Raw genomic sequence first — 16321 nt, 5'->3', positions numbered from 1 at the left:
GGTTAAAAACTGAATAAGTGCATTCTATCACTCGAGTAACATAAAATTGTGAAGTCTCAATTTAAATATGAGGGATATGAATTAAATACATAACTATTTCAAGACTTATCTTATCTAATCTTTTATCCAGTTCTTCTATTATGTTGCAAAACACACAAGACTATTTCAAATATTGATCGCCTAAACAATGAATAATAATTTGAAACAATTCATTACGTTTTACTCGTCCTGGGTACGATTATTGAGACTCACCTCCTATATTACTTAAGCAAATAGAGTGTGCATTTACTCTATTGTATGTGTTATTAATTTTGACGCAACAACCAACAAAAGACATTATTATTCACTCCACTCCTCATCATGGACAACCAGCCCTTAATCATTTTGATCAATGAACTTAATTTTTATAAAATTGATTTATTTTAACATAATCAAAATGTTTTTACATTTATCCACTTAGATAAATGTAAATGATCGATATATATTTTAAACATTTAAAAAGTTTAGGCCTGTTTGGTTCGTACGTTTTCTGTTTTCATTTTCACTAAAAACTGAAAATAAAGTAGGAAATGTGTTTGCTCAGAAAAAAGAAAATGTTTTCAGAGAAAATGGTGCTCGAAATGGCCCCAATTTTGAAAATAAAAAAACAACGTTTTCTACGTTTTCAGACTTTTAGAAAATGCGGTGGCAAACTTGTTAATATGGTGAAGTTTTTTCTTTTTCGTAAATATTTCCATTTTTAGTTATCTGATTGCACCCGCCTCCTTCTCATTACTCTTTCTCTCTCTTCCATTTCTTTGTACGTTCCATAGTTCTATTTGAATTTTTTTTTTGGTACGTATAGTTCCAGGGCACTTGATAAATGAACACATATATTATTTTAATTATATTTTTTATTCATAAACTATTCATTAATGAGATATAAGTTTATTTTTATTACTAATTTGTATTAAATGTATATTATATTTTGGTTTTCCAATATATTCTATATATTATCGGTAGCTACCCAAGAGAGGTAGCTCAGTTGGTAACGCAGACTGAGTGTACGTGTGGGAAGAGCTCTCTGGTTCGACTCCCACACAATACACTCTAGGGAGGGATGAAGAGTCTTAAGACTCTGGCAGCATTCAAAGAGTGACATGGTACCGGATGTTTATACCAAAAAATATTATCGGTAGCTATGAGAGTAATCCCCTGAGTTTCTGAGATCACGTTAAGTGAATACGTCTCTTTAAATAGAAGATTTCTCATACGCACCGCTCAAATATCGAATCTTGAACTAAATGTTTAAGGAACCCGGGACTATTGTTCTTTGTTTTAAATGTATTTAAAACAATAATTATTAATTTTATATTAAAAATAGTTAAATCAAACATGTTTCCAATATTTTTAGTTTTTGAAAATAGAAAATAGAAATTCAAAACAAACACATTTTCTACATCTTAAAAATTTGAAAATGAAAATTGTTTTCAGAAAATGAAAAATGAAAATGAAAATAGAAAACGTTTTCTCAAACCAAACAAACTCTTTAACATTCTACTTAATACTTTAAAAAATCATGACATGTTGCAAATGCATAAACCAAACAATTGAACAAACATTAATTAACATGGTTGTCAATTTACACTTCCTCCTACAGTAAACTCATATAAATTCTAAACAAACATAAAACCATTTACAATGGATAGATGAATTGGGTGTTGAAAATTGTTAAATTTTGTTGATAGGTTGTAGTGGTTGTTGAAGTTTGTTGAGAGTGATGAGAGTGATGAGAGAGAGGAAAAATGTTGAACATTTTCAACAAAGTTGGACAGCCTGCGGTGTGCCACGTGGCGCGAGGCCAGTGGCCACCGCTGGCGCGTGCACGACACGCGCAGACACGCGCCTTGTCTGCAGGAAAGAGAAACCTTTTTTTTTTCTTTGCCACGTGTCAGCTTCTGATTCGTGACTCCGGATTTCTTTTACCCTTATCTTTTGAACTCAATTATTTCATCAAAAAAAATATTTTCTGAAAAAAAAAAATTATACCAAAATTCATGATTTTTTTTCTCTATAAATAGAGACTTGGTTCGTTTGATTTGGACACAGAAAAAAAACCAAGTTTTTCACCCTCTTATTATCTCTCTCACCATCTTATTTATCTATCTATTAGCATTTGTTAAGAAAAAAAATTATAGTCTATATTTAAAAAAAAATTAAATTGTTAAGTGTTTATTGTTTTAATTTAATTTAAATCGATAATTGTAATTTTATGTAATTATAAAAATAAAAATATAAAATTAAATAAAAATGTGAAATAAAAAAGTGGTGGGGTAGGGTGAGTGGTGAGTGGAGGGGTAGGGTGTTGAGAGTTAAGTAAAACCATTAGAGTGGGTAATTGTTGAGAGAGTGTTGAATTGGAGAGAGAAGATGATGTGGAGTGTTGGGAAGAGAAAAAGTGGGGTAGAAAAGGGGTAAACAAAACATTTTTTGTTTAACCATGGTCTAATTAACCACAGGTTGGTCATTTTATTATATTTAATATTTATAGATCGATCTATCTAAGATATGTATGTATCGAATGAGAGAGCTACAACACAACACAAACATGGCCAAAGTGAATGCAGAGAGTGGAAGCATGCATGTTGATCGATGTGAAAGTACTGTTGCAGCTTTTGTCGGGTCAGCCACTTTCACCGGCGATACTTTGCGACTTTGCGTGGGGTTCTCACTTGCCTTGCCTTGTGCACCTTCACTTCATTTTAATATATATGGTTGGTTACAGAACATAACAGTGCTTTGGTCTTTGGTATCATACATGAACTCTGACCAATGTACAATTTACAATTTCCCTTCCCATTTGTACGTATGGTCAATCTCTGAATTTTTTTTCTCTACCTAAATGACTACATTAAATCATTTTTGTTAAAAGCAAGAGATACCTTTAGGAATAATGTTGTATTCATCTTCTATTTTCACCTCCATCTTTAGCAAATAAAAAGATAAATGAGTGATATGATTTATGATGTAAAAGAAATTGCAGATAGATATAAAAAAAAGAGTGAAAATGAGATGAAAAAAAGAGTAAAGTGTGAATAAAATAAAGGGTAGAGTCATAGAGCAACCCTCAACTCATGATCATATATATATATATATATAAATTGAGTTGTTATTCGGACCCCCACATCTATTTGAACCTCATTTAAAGTGTAAAAACACTTAAATGCGACTTTCAAAGTGCGACCATAACGCACTTTAGAGATGCGTCCATAACGCATTTTAAAAGTGCGTAGGTAACGCACTTTCAAATCACTTTCAAAGTGCGACCGAAAATTGAAAATGGAGGTACAAATAGATGTCGGGGGATACGAATAACAATTACCTATAAAAAAAATAGGCTTAATTCCATTTTGGGCCCTTGATCTTTCAAAAATGAGCGATCGAGGCCCTCTGTGTTTAAACGTAGCGGTCAGGCTCCCTGATGTCTCTAAAACGTGCGATCCAAGCCCTTCCATCTGTTTCCGTCAGTTGACCAAACGGAGCTCGCCACCAGGTCATTCATTAAATGACGTGGCATGTCCACGTGTAATAAAACTTTATTTAAACCTTTTTTTTCACCAAAGAAATTCCCCCCACAAATGTAAAACCCGATCCCCCCAAATTTAACCAACAATTAACCTAACCTAACCTAACCCACAACATCCAATTACATTAACCCAACCTACCAACCTACTAACCTTCTTCACAAACACAACACAATCTCCTCAAGAACCCACCTCCAACCCCAGAACAAAAACGGTGATTCTTGGAGAGAAGAGGGGGGACAAGGTCCTAAGAACACACACCTCCAACCCCACCACCATCCCATCATTTTCAACCTCAACAACCAAAAAGCCAACAACGCCAAAAAATGAGATAAGAAATCCAGATATCCTAGAAATTGAAAGCAATAACTTTTACAAATTGAAAGCAACCTTCCACCAAATAGCAAAAAAAAAAAAAAACCCCAGAAATTGAAACCTAGGAATCATATATCCAGAAACCCAAAAACCCAAACCCATCCCCTAACCCTCACATTCTTCATCTCAAATCTCTTTCACTTACAGAATTTTTTTCAATTTGTAAACCCCAAATCCTTGTTCTAGCAGAAATCCATATGATGGGAAACCAAAAGATTGCAACTTTGGTGCTGAAAATAACATCTCAAAAGGGAACCAGAAATAAAAAAATTAGAAAATAAAATTGAACAAAATTGTGCCCCAATCTTCATAACCAGAAGCTTCGTCCTTTCGCACCATGACCTCTCTTCTCCAACTCGATATCTCCTTCATCTGAACCATCAAATTGAAACCGCACCATGACCCAGATATCATCATCGGAGCTTCGTCCTTTTGCAACTCCTCTCCTCTCACTCTCTCTTTCGCGATCTACCACGCACAGATATGTGGCATGAAACTCTCAACATCGACCTCTGGTTTTGGTTTGGGGTTTGGGGGAGGGAGGGTGAGGGTGAGGGTGAGGGGGTGAGGGAGAAGAAGAACGAAAAGCTGGTGGTGGGTTTAGGGTTAGAATGTTAGATTTACGGTTGGGCTACCATGGACCTTGGTCTTGATTTGAAGTTTAAGCATTTGGACAATTTCTGGATTTGGGTAATTTTTTGGAATAGAGACAATCATGCATCTTCTTCCATGGGTTTTGTTGATTTTGTATGGTGGGAGAAGATGAGATAATGTAAAAAAAGAAGAAGAGTAATTAGATTTGTGTTTAATTGTTGTTATTGAGTAGAAGAATGAGAAATGAAGCTCTGTTTGGTCAACTAACGGAAACAGACGGAAGGGCTTGGATCGCACGTTTTAGAGACATCAGGGAGCCTGACCGCTACGTTTAAACATGGGGGGCTCCGATCGCACATTTTTGAAAGATCAGGGGCCCAAAATGGAATTAAGCCAAAAAAATACTACTACAACTATTAGAAGTTCTACTTTGACTAGAGACATGACCAAACAAATGTTTATTAAGGGTAGAGCAACTCTCAACTCTTGAGCTAGCTTTTGAGTTGAGTTAGGTCTCCCTAATTCTAATCTAGCATCTGAGTTATCCTAGATCCATTTGTTGTGGAGGGTGTTAAAAGTCTCACATTTACTAGAGATTTTGCTTTTAGATTGAGTTAGATCTCTTCCTAATTCTATTAAAAACTTCAAATTAAAACGCATATCCTATCAAATATACTACTAAGCAATATATTTTCGTCAGTTATTGGTATTGGAATCAAATTAGCTAGTGCCGTCATTGTGTTATTAGTCAATATATCAATGATGTTCTACTGAAAGTTATTCTGATTACAGCACGCTAAATGATCTATCTCCAGTTTATTCTTAAAGGTATCTAATCAACAAAAACTTTATAAATGCATGCTTAATTATATTTATAAAAACTAGCTTTTTCCTTAAAAGTGCATGCTCCACTTTAGCTCCTTCTGATAAGGTGCGTGTGGCTTAATTATATCCCCCTTTGATAAATATTTAAGGAGGAGCATTCTTTTGCTTAAAATAAAATTACCCTAATATAATATAATATGTATCTAGCTACTAATCCACACACTTAAGTGAGTTTCGAGATAGGCCATTTGTTACTTATAACTATAGCAATTAAGATGGTATATGTGCAATTTGGTTATAAACGACAAGCAAAGAATCAGGTTCCATTTCTAATTTGACTAGATTTCACCATATCTTCTGAATCCAGATTAAATTTAGATATTGCTGGCAGAAGGACAAACCGTAAGAATCCAGCCTACTTATAGGAACCCACCCCTATTAAGGCTCCTTTTAGAACATTTTTCAACTAGTTTTAAAGCTAATTTGATAAGTTTATTAGTGTTTGTAAAAAAGCTTTATTGCAGTATATATGTAGCTCAAAGTTTATTGATGTAAAAAATAAACTTATAATTTATTGAATTTATTCTTTTTTTTAATATTTATTCTCATATTTATTCTTATCATTTTAACAAAATTTCATCACTACTCTTTTAATACTTTCAAAAACAAACTAACGCTCGATTATGATATTTTTCTTTATAGTGGTCATTACTGCACTCACTTATAGCCCTTATGTGCTAAAACAAGTTAAAAGGGCTTTGATCTATACAAATTAGTTTTAGCACAAAAAGACTATATTGCAAATAATATGTATTGAACACTTAGTTGTAAAATTATGGTTCATGGTGGGCTAGTTTTTAACATGGTCTAGAGTAGAATTGCTTTAAATATTTGATTTTACTATTATGGACTTAGAAAATCATGGTTCAAAAGTTAAAAAAGTTTCTCTGCAAATTAGGTTTAGAGCATAAGAACTATATTGCAAGTAACATGCACTACTGACTGAATGTTAGTTGTAAAAATATGTTTCAATAGTGGAACAATCTTTAATATGGTTCACAATAGAAGTGTCCTAATTATTTTGGCTTTGTCTACCGTTGGCCATGAAAAACATGGTTCACAAGTTAAGAAAATTTCTCAGCAAATTAACTATAGCACGCGAACAATATTCCAATTTTCATGTACTGATTGTTAATTGTAAAAATATGATTCATCTGTGATCTACTATCAAAATGCCCAAAATCTTTATAAATGGTAAAAGATGCCTTTGTTGAAAACCAAGCGCACCAGCTCATAAGACGTGACACAACTAAACGCATAACCATAAGATCTTGCAACCAAATTGTGCAAAGGTTACGTCCTAGGGTAGCCATTTTGCCATTTTGAGGAACAAAACTTTGCTTATTCAGCTCGTTGATTAATTAAAAAGATGAATATTGTCTGCCATTACCAAAATCATCCACCCCCAAGATCTTCAATACATGTGAATTGTGATAAATTAGAAGACGTACATTCATATTGTACACTTATAAGATTAACCAATATGTTAAATCCTTCCATCAATTCTAGCTATTAGAACTTAATTAAGAATAACTGGAAGCATAAGCAAACAGAATGATTCCAATTTCTCTTTCACAATTCCGTAGGCTTTGGCACTCGACACGCCAATGGAATGATATATGCGTGTAATGGTGTAAGGCATATATCCACATGGGTATGCCCATGGTCCACGGAGATGACTAATTAAAGTACTTGGTTTTCTTAATTAATGAGGGTGCATAATGTCTTTGATTAAGGTAGTTAATCAAGATGATTCGCCACTAAACAAAGTTTTGTCTTCAATTAAGGACTTGTTCTGTAAACATGAATGAAAATTTGATGCATGAGATGTTAGTATTTGTGCAGACAATGACATGACATGCACATTCTGTTGGATGGATCCAGTTACATCCCCATTAAACACGAGTCTTTAAGGTGTCCCTACACTGCTGAACTTGGCATGAACCAAGAGAGCCTAAGGGCCAATGGGTGGGGTTACATATATTTTGTATTCTTTCTCAGGGTGACAACACATAGTGTGATTCTTGTTGTGTTGCATGCCCCGGGCATCTTGCACCAGTCTGGAATATTAGTCATGTTTGCTTGAAACAATGAAACTCAATTAGCTAATGGATGCAAGGATTTGTGATGGAGTTGTGGGTGTTGAAATTGTGAAAAGTCCTAGTTTTTTTTATAAGTTTGTGAAAGTCCTAGTAATGAAAGGTAAAGGGAAAAGATGCCATGAGGTGCTTTTTCTAATTAGTTATGATAACTAGTTGCACAATCCCTTTTCCCCTCCATCCTTTCAAAATATATACCTTTGATGAAAAAGAAAAGATAAGAGATATATATTATATAGAAAAAATATAAAAAGGAAAGCGTAGGCCTAATATATATATATATATATATATATATATATATATATATTATAATATCTTTTTTTTGTCAAAACTCATAATATTGCTTCAAGTTAGGTGAGTGTTATGGGCTAGGTGTGAGTATAGTTGGGTTCAAAAATGTCTTAATAAAACTTTTTTGGACTTATAATGCTTAACCATATATTACGATTTTAGTTGTAAGCTCACCGATGTGAGACTTTTCTTTCCAACATCATCTCAGTCTAACTTAGGTTTTGCTTAATTGCTTTTGTCTAGGGTATTCTAGCGGAAGCTCAAAGACAGTTTGTGTGCTAATTTTTTTTGAACATGAGTTTCAGGGGGCCATATCTTCATATTTAATTGATATATAATTGAGTCTTAGACTTAATAGCTGCTTAATTTGTTTGTTTTAATTACTATTGTTGAGTCAATTAAAAAGGGAGCATGAAGTTTAATTACTATTGTGACCATTTTGGAATTGAGGTTAAGTCTAAATTCTACTACGAAACTAGCTCATGAGTAAAAATTGATTTACTCCAGTCTAAGTTATTTTTTTTTTTGAGATGCATGTGAATCCTTGAGAGAGCTAAGGTCACCATCCAGGTGATTCAACTATATCTTTAAGGGAAGACTCAAGACTCCAAGTGGTGCTTTAGCATTAACCAGTTAGGAAAGAATGGTCACAATGTTTTCTGCTGTGGGTCCAATTACAGTCGGTAGCATTAAAAAGGAGGGATTCAATGCAATTAATCAACTTCTTTCTTGCAGACAAAGACTAGATTTGTATGTGATGAATCTTAGCTAGCTAGGCATGTAGAGATTCATGTGGGCTTGTGTGTGAGGAGGTTTTGAAGTGTGACACCTTAACCTTAACATTAAAATATAGTACATGTTGTTAAACATTCAATGGTTAGTTATTACAATAAAGAGACTAATTAAGGAAAACATTAACCTCAATTAGTGATAAAAGAAAAAAAAATCATACCTATAGAACATGCCGAATGGAGCCTGACAATACCAATTTTGACAAATCAATATAAAAAGAGAGGAAAAAAAAAACCTCTGCCACAAATAATATTTATATAAGTTCCCAATTAAATGTGTACAATGAACTTTGAGTACAAAATCATCCATGGAGCCCTTAGAAGCAACCAAGAAGCGAGATTCACGGCACAAGTAAATGTTGGAGGAAACCTTCCCTACCAAGTGTCCTTAGTTTAATCAATATATATAAAGCCTTTGAAGGCCACAATATCAATTTCTTCTATTTATGTCTTGTGCATTATAAGACACATGCACCCACAAGCATCCTTCTTTCAAATTATCAACTACCACATGCATACATAGACAACACAAATTAAGCCTGGTTCCTATAAATCAACAATAAAAAGGTTAAAAATAAAAAGGTTTTGATAGTTTGCATGAGATTTTAGGTTCAACATTTATTGTCATCATTATCATAAAAAAAGAAATAAATAATTTTTGAAGGGCAGAACTTAGACTCCTAAATTGATTATTTGTCAACACCGACATGCATGTACTGATGACATCCTAATGATACTATTATTTACTTCTCATGGAGTTGTGATGATTAGTGAGTTCTTATTTCTTAATTTCATGGCTAGCTCATCACTTATATTTTTATGGAATAGTTTGAACTAAGGTTAGGGTATTCAATTATAATTATAGTCATTACACGTCCATTACTTGCGTTTTGTCATAGAATCACAATTTCTTTATAATCTGTGTCACAATTTCTTAGTTTAATTAGCTAGTTTTCTATTAAATTAGGCATATCATATCTTCTTTCCGTTGTACAAACCGTCCAATTGGAGACAATGGAAAACATGCAGTTGCAGGCTGTAATATTCTTTCTACATATATAATTCAATAACTTAAAAAAAGAGCTTGAGATTTAATAATGGATTCAATAACTAGTAATATGGTAGCACATGCCTGTGGCTTCACATGAGTCTCATCAGAATTTTAAATTAGGATTGAGATGTGGTAATGATCAGATTGTGATTGTAATGAAATACATAGAAAGCATTATCTTTTATAGATCGAAATAACAATAATAATGAAGTTGCATGAACAAGAACCACTGAGCCACAAGTTATCTATTGAAAGGATTATGAACCTAACAAGTAACAAATTGACTCAGCTCCATGTGACAATAATACTAAATTACCAAACCAACTAAAAGCACATTGTAGATTAGTGTATACATGCAAGCATCAGCCATAAGAAAACCCAGGTTAGCAATTTGAGAATGAACAGGGCCAAAAGGCCTTGATGCTGCAGTAGTAGTGTGTTTGGTTCCGCAGTGAAAGTCCTATAATCAATTATAGGGAGAAGCTTCAAAGGTAGCTTCTAGAGTTACCATTTTTTAGATTGTATGTCATCACCAATTCAAACACGATATTAATGACCACTTTGTTGATGCATGATTTGGATTCTGGTCTCACAGGATCCATCATCCAATGTCATCATTTGACATCATTTGCTTCATCAAAATCATGGCATCAGCCATTTTCATGGTCTGCATTATGTCACCCTCGCAACTTTTCTCTTATTTGACAGCCCATTATTCTTCTCATATCTCTTTCTCTTCTTAATTTGCTTTTGGAATGACTTTCCAACTAAGGAGGGTTGTTGTTTCAATGCAAAGCTTTTTGCTACATGCCCCAAGTGAAGTTTCTTGATCAGAAATATTTTTTTCAGATCACCCTTATAGGCTGTGTATGCACGGACCCAAGAGCAGAATGCCCTCTTGGCAAGTTCATCCAGCTTGGGCTGAAAAAGACAAGGCAACAACCGGTTTATGAATACATAGAAGAAACAAAGAACTCTTGTAAAATCATATATGGAAAACATTGATGTCTAGTGAAATCATAAGGAATAAACCAGTCACCACAATTGAAGATGGAAGGGGGGGAAACTACTGATATGCAGGATGCTCTTAGATCTTTGACCGAGTGCGTGCTTGACTGATAATTATTAAGAATAAGATCAGTCTTAACCAAATGTTTAAGCTTTTGTGTTGGTGTTTGAAATCCCAAATTGTGGACAAAAGAAATCATAAGTTCAACTTGTGGAATCGGCCTCTAAAGTAATCAAGTATTTCCTCACTTTTAGCATGTGAACAGATGGAAGTCCCACTCATTTCCCTGCTCTAACCTTCCCTTTCTCTATTCTCAAAAACTTCCTAACAGCGCAAACAAATCAAATCTATTTGGCATGTTATTTTGGTTTATCAGTGGATTTTAAACCAATCTATTAACATCTTGCATACTATTGTGCTGCCCCGTTGGGTCATTTTGTTAGGGGCATTTCTATTAGCATTCATAGTTATATACGGGGCAAAATGACCCAATGGGGCAAAAAAGTACACAACGGGGCAGCACAATAGTATGCAAGATGTTAATGTTTTTTAATGTTAGGGGAACTTTTTTTAATGTTTAATTGTCATATAAAAGATGAATCTATGATGATTCAAAATGAACTTAAATTGCATGTTACTCAACTCAAGAGGAATCAAAAGTTAAAATACAACGTTTTGAATGACATTCTATTGGATAAGACATAGATAATCAGTACAAATGTAACAATAAGACCAGCAATGAAAATCACCTTGGATGTTATGAAGGATTCAAGTGCCTTCTGTAGACAGAGCACCCAGGGATGCGAGTCTATGAAAACTGATTTCTTTAAGTGTTTACTTTGTCCATGTAGGGGGAAATAATCCAACACTTTGAGGAGAGGATACTCTGTTAGTGAGACACCATGTTTCTCCAAGTCCTGTAAATAGTCTATTTCAATTGGTTGTAGAAATAATAGTGACTCTCCTTTTTCCCCCAGGCGAGCAGTTCTACCAACTCTGCATAATGAATTCATGATGGCTCAGATAAGATAGCATTTCCAGTCATATTGGAAGATTATAGTATAGGTATTCATAAAGGAAGAATAGCGAATATGACTTTGAATCTACTAGCTATCCAGTGGAACAAGCTCCATTACTAATGATTGTTAAAGTCACTCATAGAAGTGCAAAACAAACCTTCAGGCTTCTAAAAATATAAAAATTCTTTCAATTTCATCATTAAATCATTGTAAGATGAAGTAAACAAAAAATTGCTCAAAAGCATCACAAGTAAAATTTGGAACAAGATGGGGATCATTTAACTATTCATGATATTGATTAATTTTACAGTCCTTTACCATCCTAAAGCAATAGAAGATATGATTACTATTGTTTCTTATAAGTTAATGAATCTCCCTCACACATACATATTTAATGTGTTTGGATAAATAGCTTAATTAAGCGCTTATATTAATAAGCACTTATTTATAAGCTTATTTAAATAAGCTCAAAAGACTAGGTAAGTATCAGCGCTCATTCATAAGCCTATCTGAGAAATTTGAGAACCGTTGGTAAAAAGCTATTTTAATAAGTTTAATCAAAAGCCTCCTAACTCTAGCTTCTATAATATTATTGACTTTGATGCTTAATTTTGAGTCTAAATTATGCATGAATGTTTGACATGTATCAATGTACCTTTTGAAGGAAAACTTTACAGATTATGTGTGCAAATACTCTTCTTAAACAACATTGCACATACTAAGTAACCACAATTGATGAACCCAATTTTCTTTAAAAAAATATACATCATGCAGCCCATATGTTCCAAGCAGTATTTAGGTTACAATCGGAACAAGAAGAGATGATTGATTAAATGAGCAACCCCCCCCCCCACACACACACACAAAAAACTAAGCAAAAAGCAGATACCTGTGCACATATTCAGTAGCTTCCCCTGGACAATCATATTGTATGATGCATCTAACCTTTGGAAAATCCAGACCTCTAGCAGAAACATCAGTCGATAAAAGCAGAGCAGAATTCTCAGTTTTAAAGGCCTGGAAACTTGTTCTTCGGTTCTCCTGTTCCATATTACCATGTAAATGCAAAATTTTGCATCCCAGAAACATTTGTTTGTCCCCTTCTTCTATTTGTGGATATGACGAAAATTTGAATGATTTTAACAGTGAATAGTGAAAGTCCACCGCATCACATGTTGAAAAGAATACCACAACCTGTGAAATCAAAAATAGATGAATGATGCCATAATGAAGTATAATGTTTTGAGTTTTGACTTGTAATAGCTTTGATTAGCAAGGGAAAGGATAGATGCAGATTCATTCTTGCTAATATAAGTTTCAGTCCCACAACCAGAATAATATGGAATTTTTTTTGGTAACTAACACTCTTTAATATTATATTAGCATACTAACCAAGAGATATTTTTGTCTTCATCTACATATGTCTCACAAAATTACACCAAGAGTACCACATGATACATACATCATGCTATTATACACCAATTGACAACTGGCAAGCAATAATTTAACCATTGTAAACAACGAGAGGAATGTGTGGATGGCAAAATCTACTAATTTCAACCCATCTAAGAAACAGATTCCAGGCATAGGGGCTGAAGATTAAAGCTAAGCTTTACCTTTTGTGAAGGTTCCCTTTCAAAAAGATGCTTTAGAATTGAAAGAAGTACAGGAAGGCGTGAACCACAAGGCACTGCAAAGCAATCAAAGTAGAAATTGAGGATATTGAAAACATTATGTTAACGTAGAAGGCTCACTGCAGATGTTTCTAATTAATAGTCTTCACAAACCTTTCACGTGTCTCTGAATCAACTGTACAGGAACTTTATAATCACCAACTGTTGGTATTTTACCGGAATACTTTTCTTCACTGTCTTCATCAGGTTCTGCGTGATCAAGGCTTGCAGTTGTTGAAATTGGTTCTATGCTTTTATCATCAAGACCAATCATCACCGGATTCTCTAGACTAATTTTGGCAAGGTGGTTTACTTTCTCATTTAAGGTGGCTGACAATAGCAAATTCTGTCTTTGAGTTTTAGAGGCTCCAGGAACTGCATTCTCTTGGTCATCACACCCGGTTCTCGTTGAACCTAAAAGATCTAGTATTTCCTCTATATCTTTTCCAAATCCTAATTCCAAAATCCTGGAGAAAAAAATATGAAGCTTGTTAGTTCATGAGATTATATAGTGCAAAGAAAACAACACATTGAGAAAACAGTACCACATTTAATATGCCAACAAACAGTAATTTCTGCTGAAGCAGTAGATGCGAACCATACCGATCAGCTTCATCAAAAATTATCCAGCGCAAATTTGTGTATACGAATGATGATGTCTTCTTCAAGTGATCTAGAAGGCGCCCAGGAGTTGCTATAAGAATTGATATACCTAAATAGGAACAACCAAGGTTATAAATATAATCAATCAAACAATGTTTTTCATCATGACATGAAATTTCCTTTCTGTAAAAAACAAATTTTCTTTTAGTCATCCCAAAGGATACTATAACACTAATCTCTTTTCATTTATAATTTCATTCCCACCATATTTCTGATTGGATTGTTGGACAACTAAAACAAAACAAATTTTAAAGATAAAGTCAGCAGAGGACTGTTAATGATGAATAAACATGGTTTCTACCTTTGCGCAGCCTGGCTTTCTCCTTGGATCTATTCTCACCACCCATAATGTATCCTGGAACAATCCAATGAAACCGGTGCAGTAACTTCACAAGAATTTCATAAACCTGCAAACATAGCTCTCGCGTCGGTACAAGAACCAACGCTATTGCCAATAAATCAATCAAAGTAGTGAAATCGAATTAGTTACATACCATAAACAATTCAGCAAAAAGTTTAGTTACTAAGGATGAATACAGTTTGACATATGTATCTGATGAAGAATCATCTTTAATATTAGAGATGTAAAGCAATTCATCTGTCTTCCTTTAACAATTTAAGGGAAGACATACTATAATATGCATGAATACAGTTTGGCATATGTATCTGATGCCGAATCAACAACTCATCTGTCTTCCCTTAACAATTTAAGCTTTTGGGAAGGTTAATAATTTACAAGGTATTAGAGTCTATGTAACCAAGTGGTCAAGAGTTCAATCCTTGTTGTCCCCATTCTTCTACTAAATAACATTGAACTTAAGCACAGGTAAAGCGGGTGGGTTCAAATTTCACACTTCAATTGAAAAGAACTTTCGCATGAGTAGTGTGCTAGAGATAAAAACACTCATATGCCTTCATATAAGATTTTGTCTTTTGGGAGAGCTGGTCATCAAAATTTAAACTTCACAAATCTTTTCCTCTAAACAAGTAATATGAAAGTCAACAGCTTTGAAGAAAGAATTATTTTTTCATTATCTTAACAGTTTGAAAAATAGTCAGTCTGGAACGGTACAAGTCTGAACAAACAGTAAAATTGTGGGGAAGAAAAGTAATTACATAATGGAACCAAACTAAATCATGTTCAAAATGAAAAGAAGACACACCAAATGTTCCATCAGAACGCTGGATTCGGTTATCATAACTCTGCAAGTAATGAATGATAGGAGCCAGGTAGGCAATAGTCTTCCCTGTGCCCGTGGCCGCATTAACCAGGCTAAAAGCTTCTCATTAAAGAACACAATTTCAAAAACAAAATGAAGAGTTATTGAGTTAACAACAACAACAACAACAAGTCAACAACAACAACAACAACAAAAAGGATACGCATGGCGCCCGGAGAGGATGACAGGAATTGCTTGAGCTTGCACCAAAGTTGGAGCTTCAAAGCCTAACCTATCTGTAAAAAACCAAAATTTTCTCAGCACTCCCAATGAATCAACTAAACAAAACAGTGTCAAAAAGACTAAAACTTTGGACAATTGCATCTTGCCCATGAACAATTGCAGCCAAATTCACGAAACAAACGGAGAGTTAAAACAATACCACGAAGTTGGTCACACAAACTGGAATGAAGGCCAAGGCTTGAGAACGAACAAGAAGCAAAAACACTGTTATCTCCACAGCTTCCATTCCTAGCACCATTGCCAGCAACACCCTTCTTCTCAAAATCTTTACTTTGCACCACTTGTGTACTCTTCTTCATCTTCTTCTTCGTCTCCATCATCTTCTTCTCAATCAAAATTCAAAACCCTCTTTGTTAGGGTTTATCAAATTGCCAATCGGTTCAACCGGGAACCGCAGTATTGCCCGGTCCGATATGTAAGAAAACCGGACAAAATCAAACCGGTCGTGAACCGGAGCAACCGGTTTTAACCCTAAAAGAAAGTGTGTTGGGCCTTTACACGTTTGGATACCATTGTTAATTTATTGGCCCACTTTGTTTTTTTAAACCAAAATTGAAATTGAATGCGTAACAATTTTTCTTCTCACATACCTTTTTTTTTTAACTTTACAAATTTTAGTATATAACTATATATATAGTCCCTAAATTATTGTAATATTTTTGTGATTTCTTTTGTAAGAACTTTACTTTTTTTTTTCATCGGAAAATTAATACAACTACGCAATTACAAAGCAGCAAAACGATCCTTCATAATAAGGATCTCTAATTTCGGAGGAGGAGACTCCATAAGGCACAGTGATTTTGTGGTGGAGGCAGCTCCAAGCTTGGCCAATCAATCAGCTGGCA

The 16321-nt window shown here is 34.2% G+C and overlaps 1 protein-coding gene across 1 annotated transcript; it reads right to left on the bottom strand.

Annotated features, from left to right (window-relative positions):
• Positions 1-9810: 9810 nt before the first annotated feature.
• Positions 9811-15820, bottom strand: LOC130724035 (DEAD-box ATP-dependent RNA helicase 17). The gene is made up of 10 exons (XM_057575195.1): positions 15616-15820; positions 15397-15469; positions 15177-15286; positions 14315-14458; positions 13954-14062; positions 13465-13817; positions 13294-13367; positions 12567-12871; positions 11408-11654; positions 9811-10570 (listed from the first exon to the last, which is right to left on the bottom strand). The coding sequence occupies exons 1-10, from the start codon at positions 15794-15796 to the stop codon at positions 10322-10324; spliced, it is 1845 nt and encodes a 614-aa protein (XP_057431178.1). The 5' UTR covers positions 15797-15820; the 3' UTR covers positions 9811-10321.
• Between the last annotated feature and the right edge of the window lie 501 nt (positions 15821-16321).

The sequence above is a fragment of the Lotus japonicus genome, chromosome 6, assembly GCF_012489685.1.
Source record: "Lotus japonicus ecotype B-129 chromosome 6, LjGifu_v1.2".
Taxonomy (NCBI): Eukaryota; Viridiplantae; Streptophyta; class Magnoliopsida; order Fabales; family Fabaceae; genus Lotus; species Lotus japonicus.
Note: the sequence above shows the minus strand (reverse complement) of the source record. Positions and strands in the feature narration are given on the sequence as shown.

Excerpts from the sequence above, each read along its gene's own strand:
- LOC130724035 (XM_057575195.1), bottom strand. The coding sequence starts at position 15,796 with ATGATGGAGACGAAGAAGAAGATGAAGAAGAGTACACAAGTGGTGCAA. Across the intron at positions 14,063-14,314 it reads GAAAGCCAGGCTGCGCAAAG|GTATATCAATTCTTATAGCA; the intron begins GTAGAAACCATG and ends GTTCCTATTTAG. Across the intron at positions 13,368-13,464 it reads GATTCAGAGACACGTGAAAG|TGCCTTGTGGTTCACGCCTT; the intron begins GTTTGTGAAGAC and ends ATTGCTTTGCAG.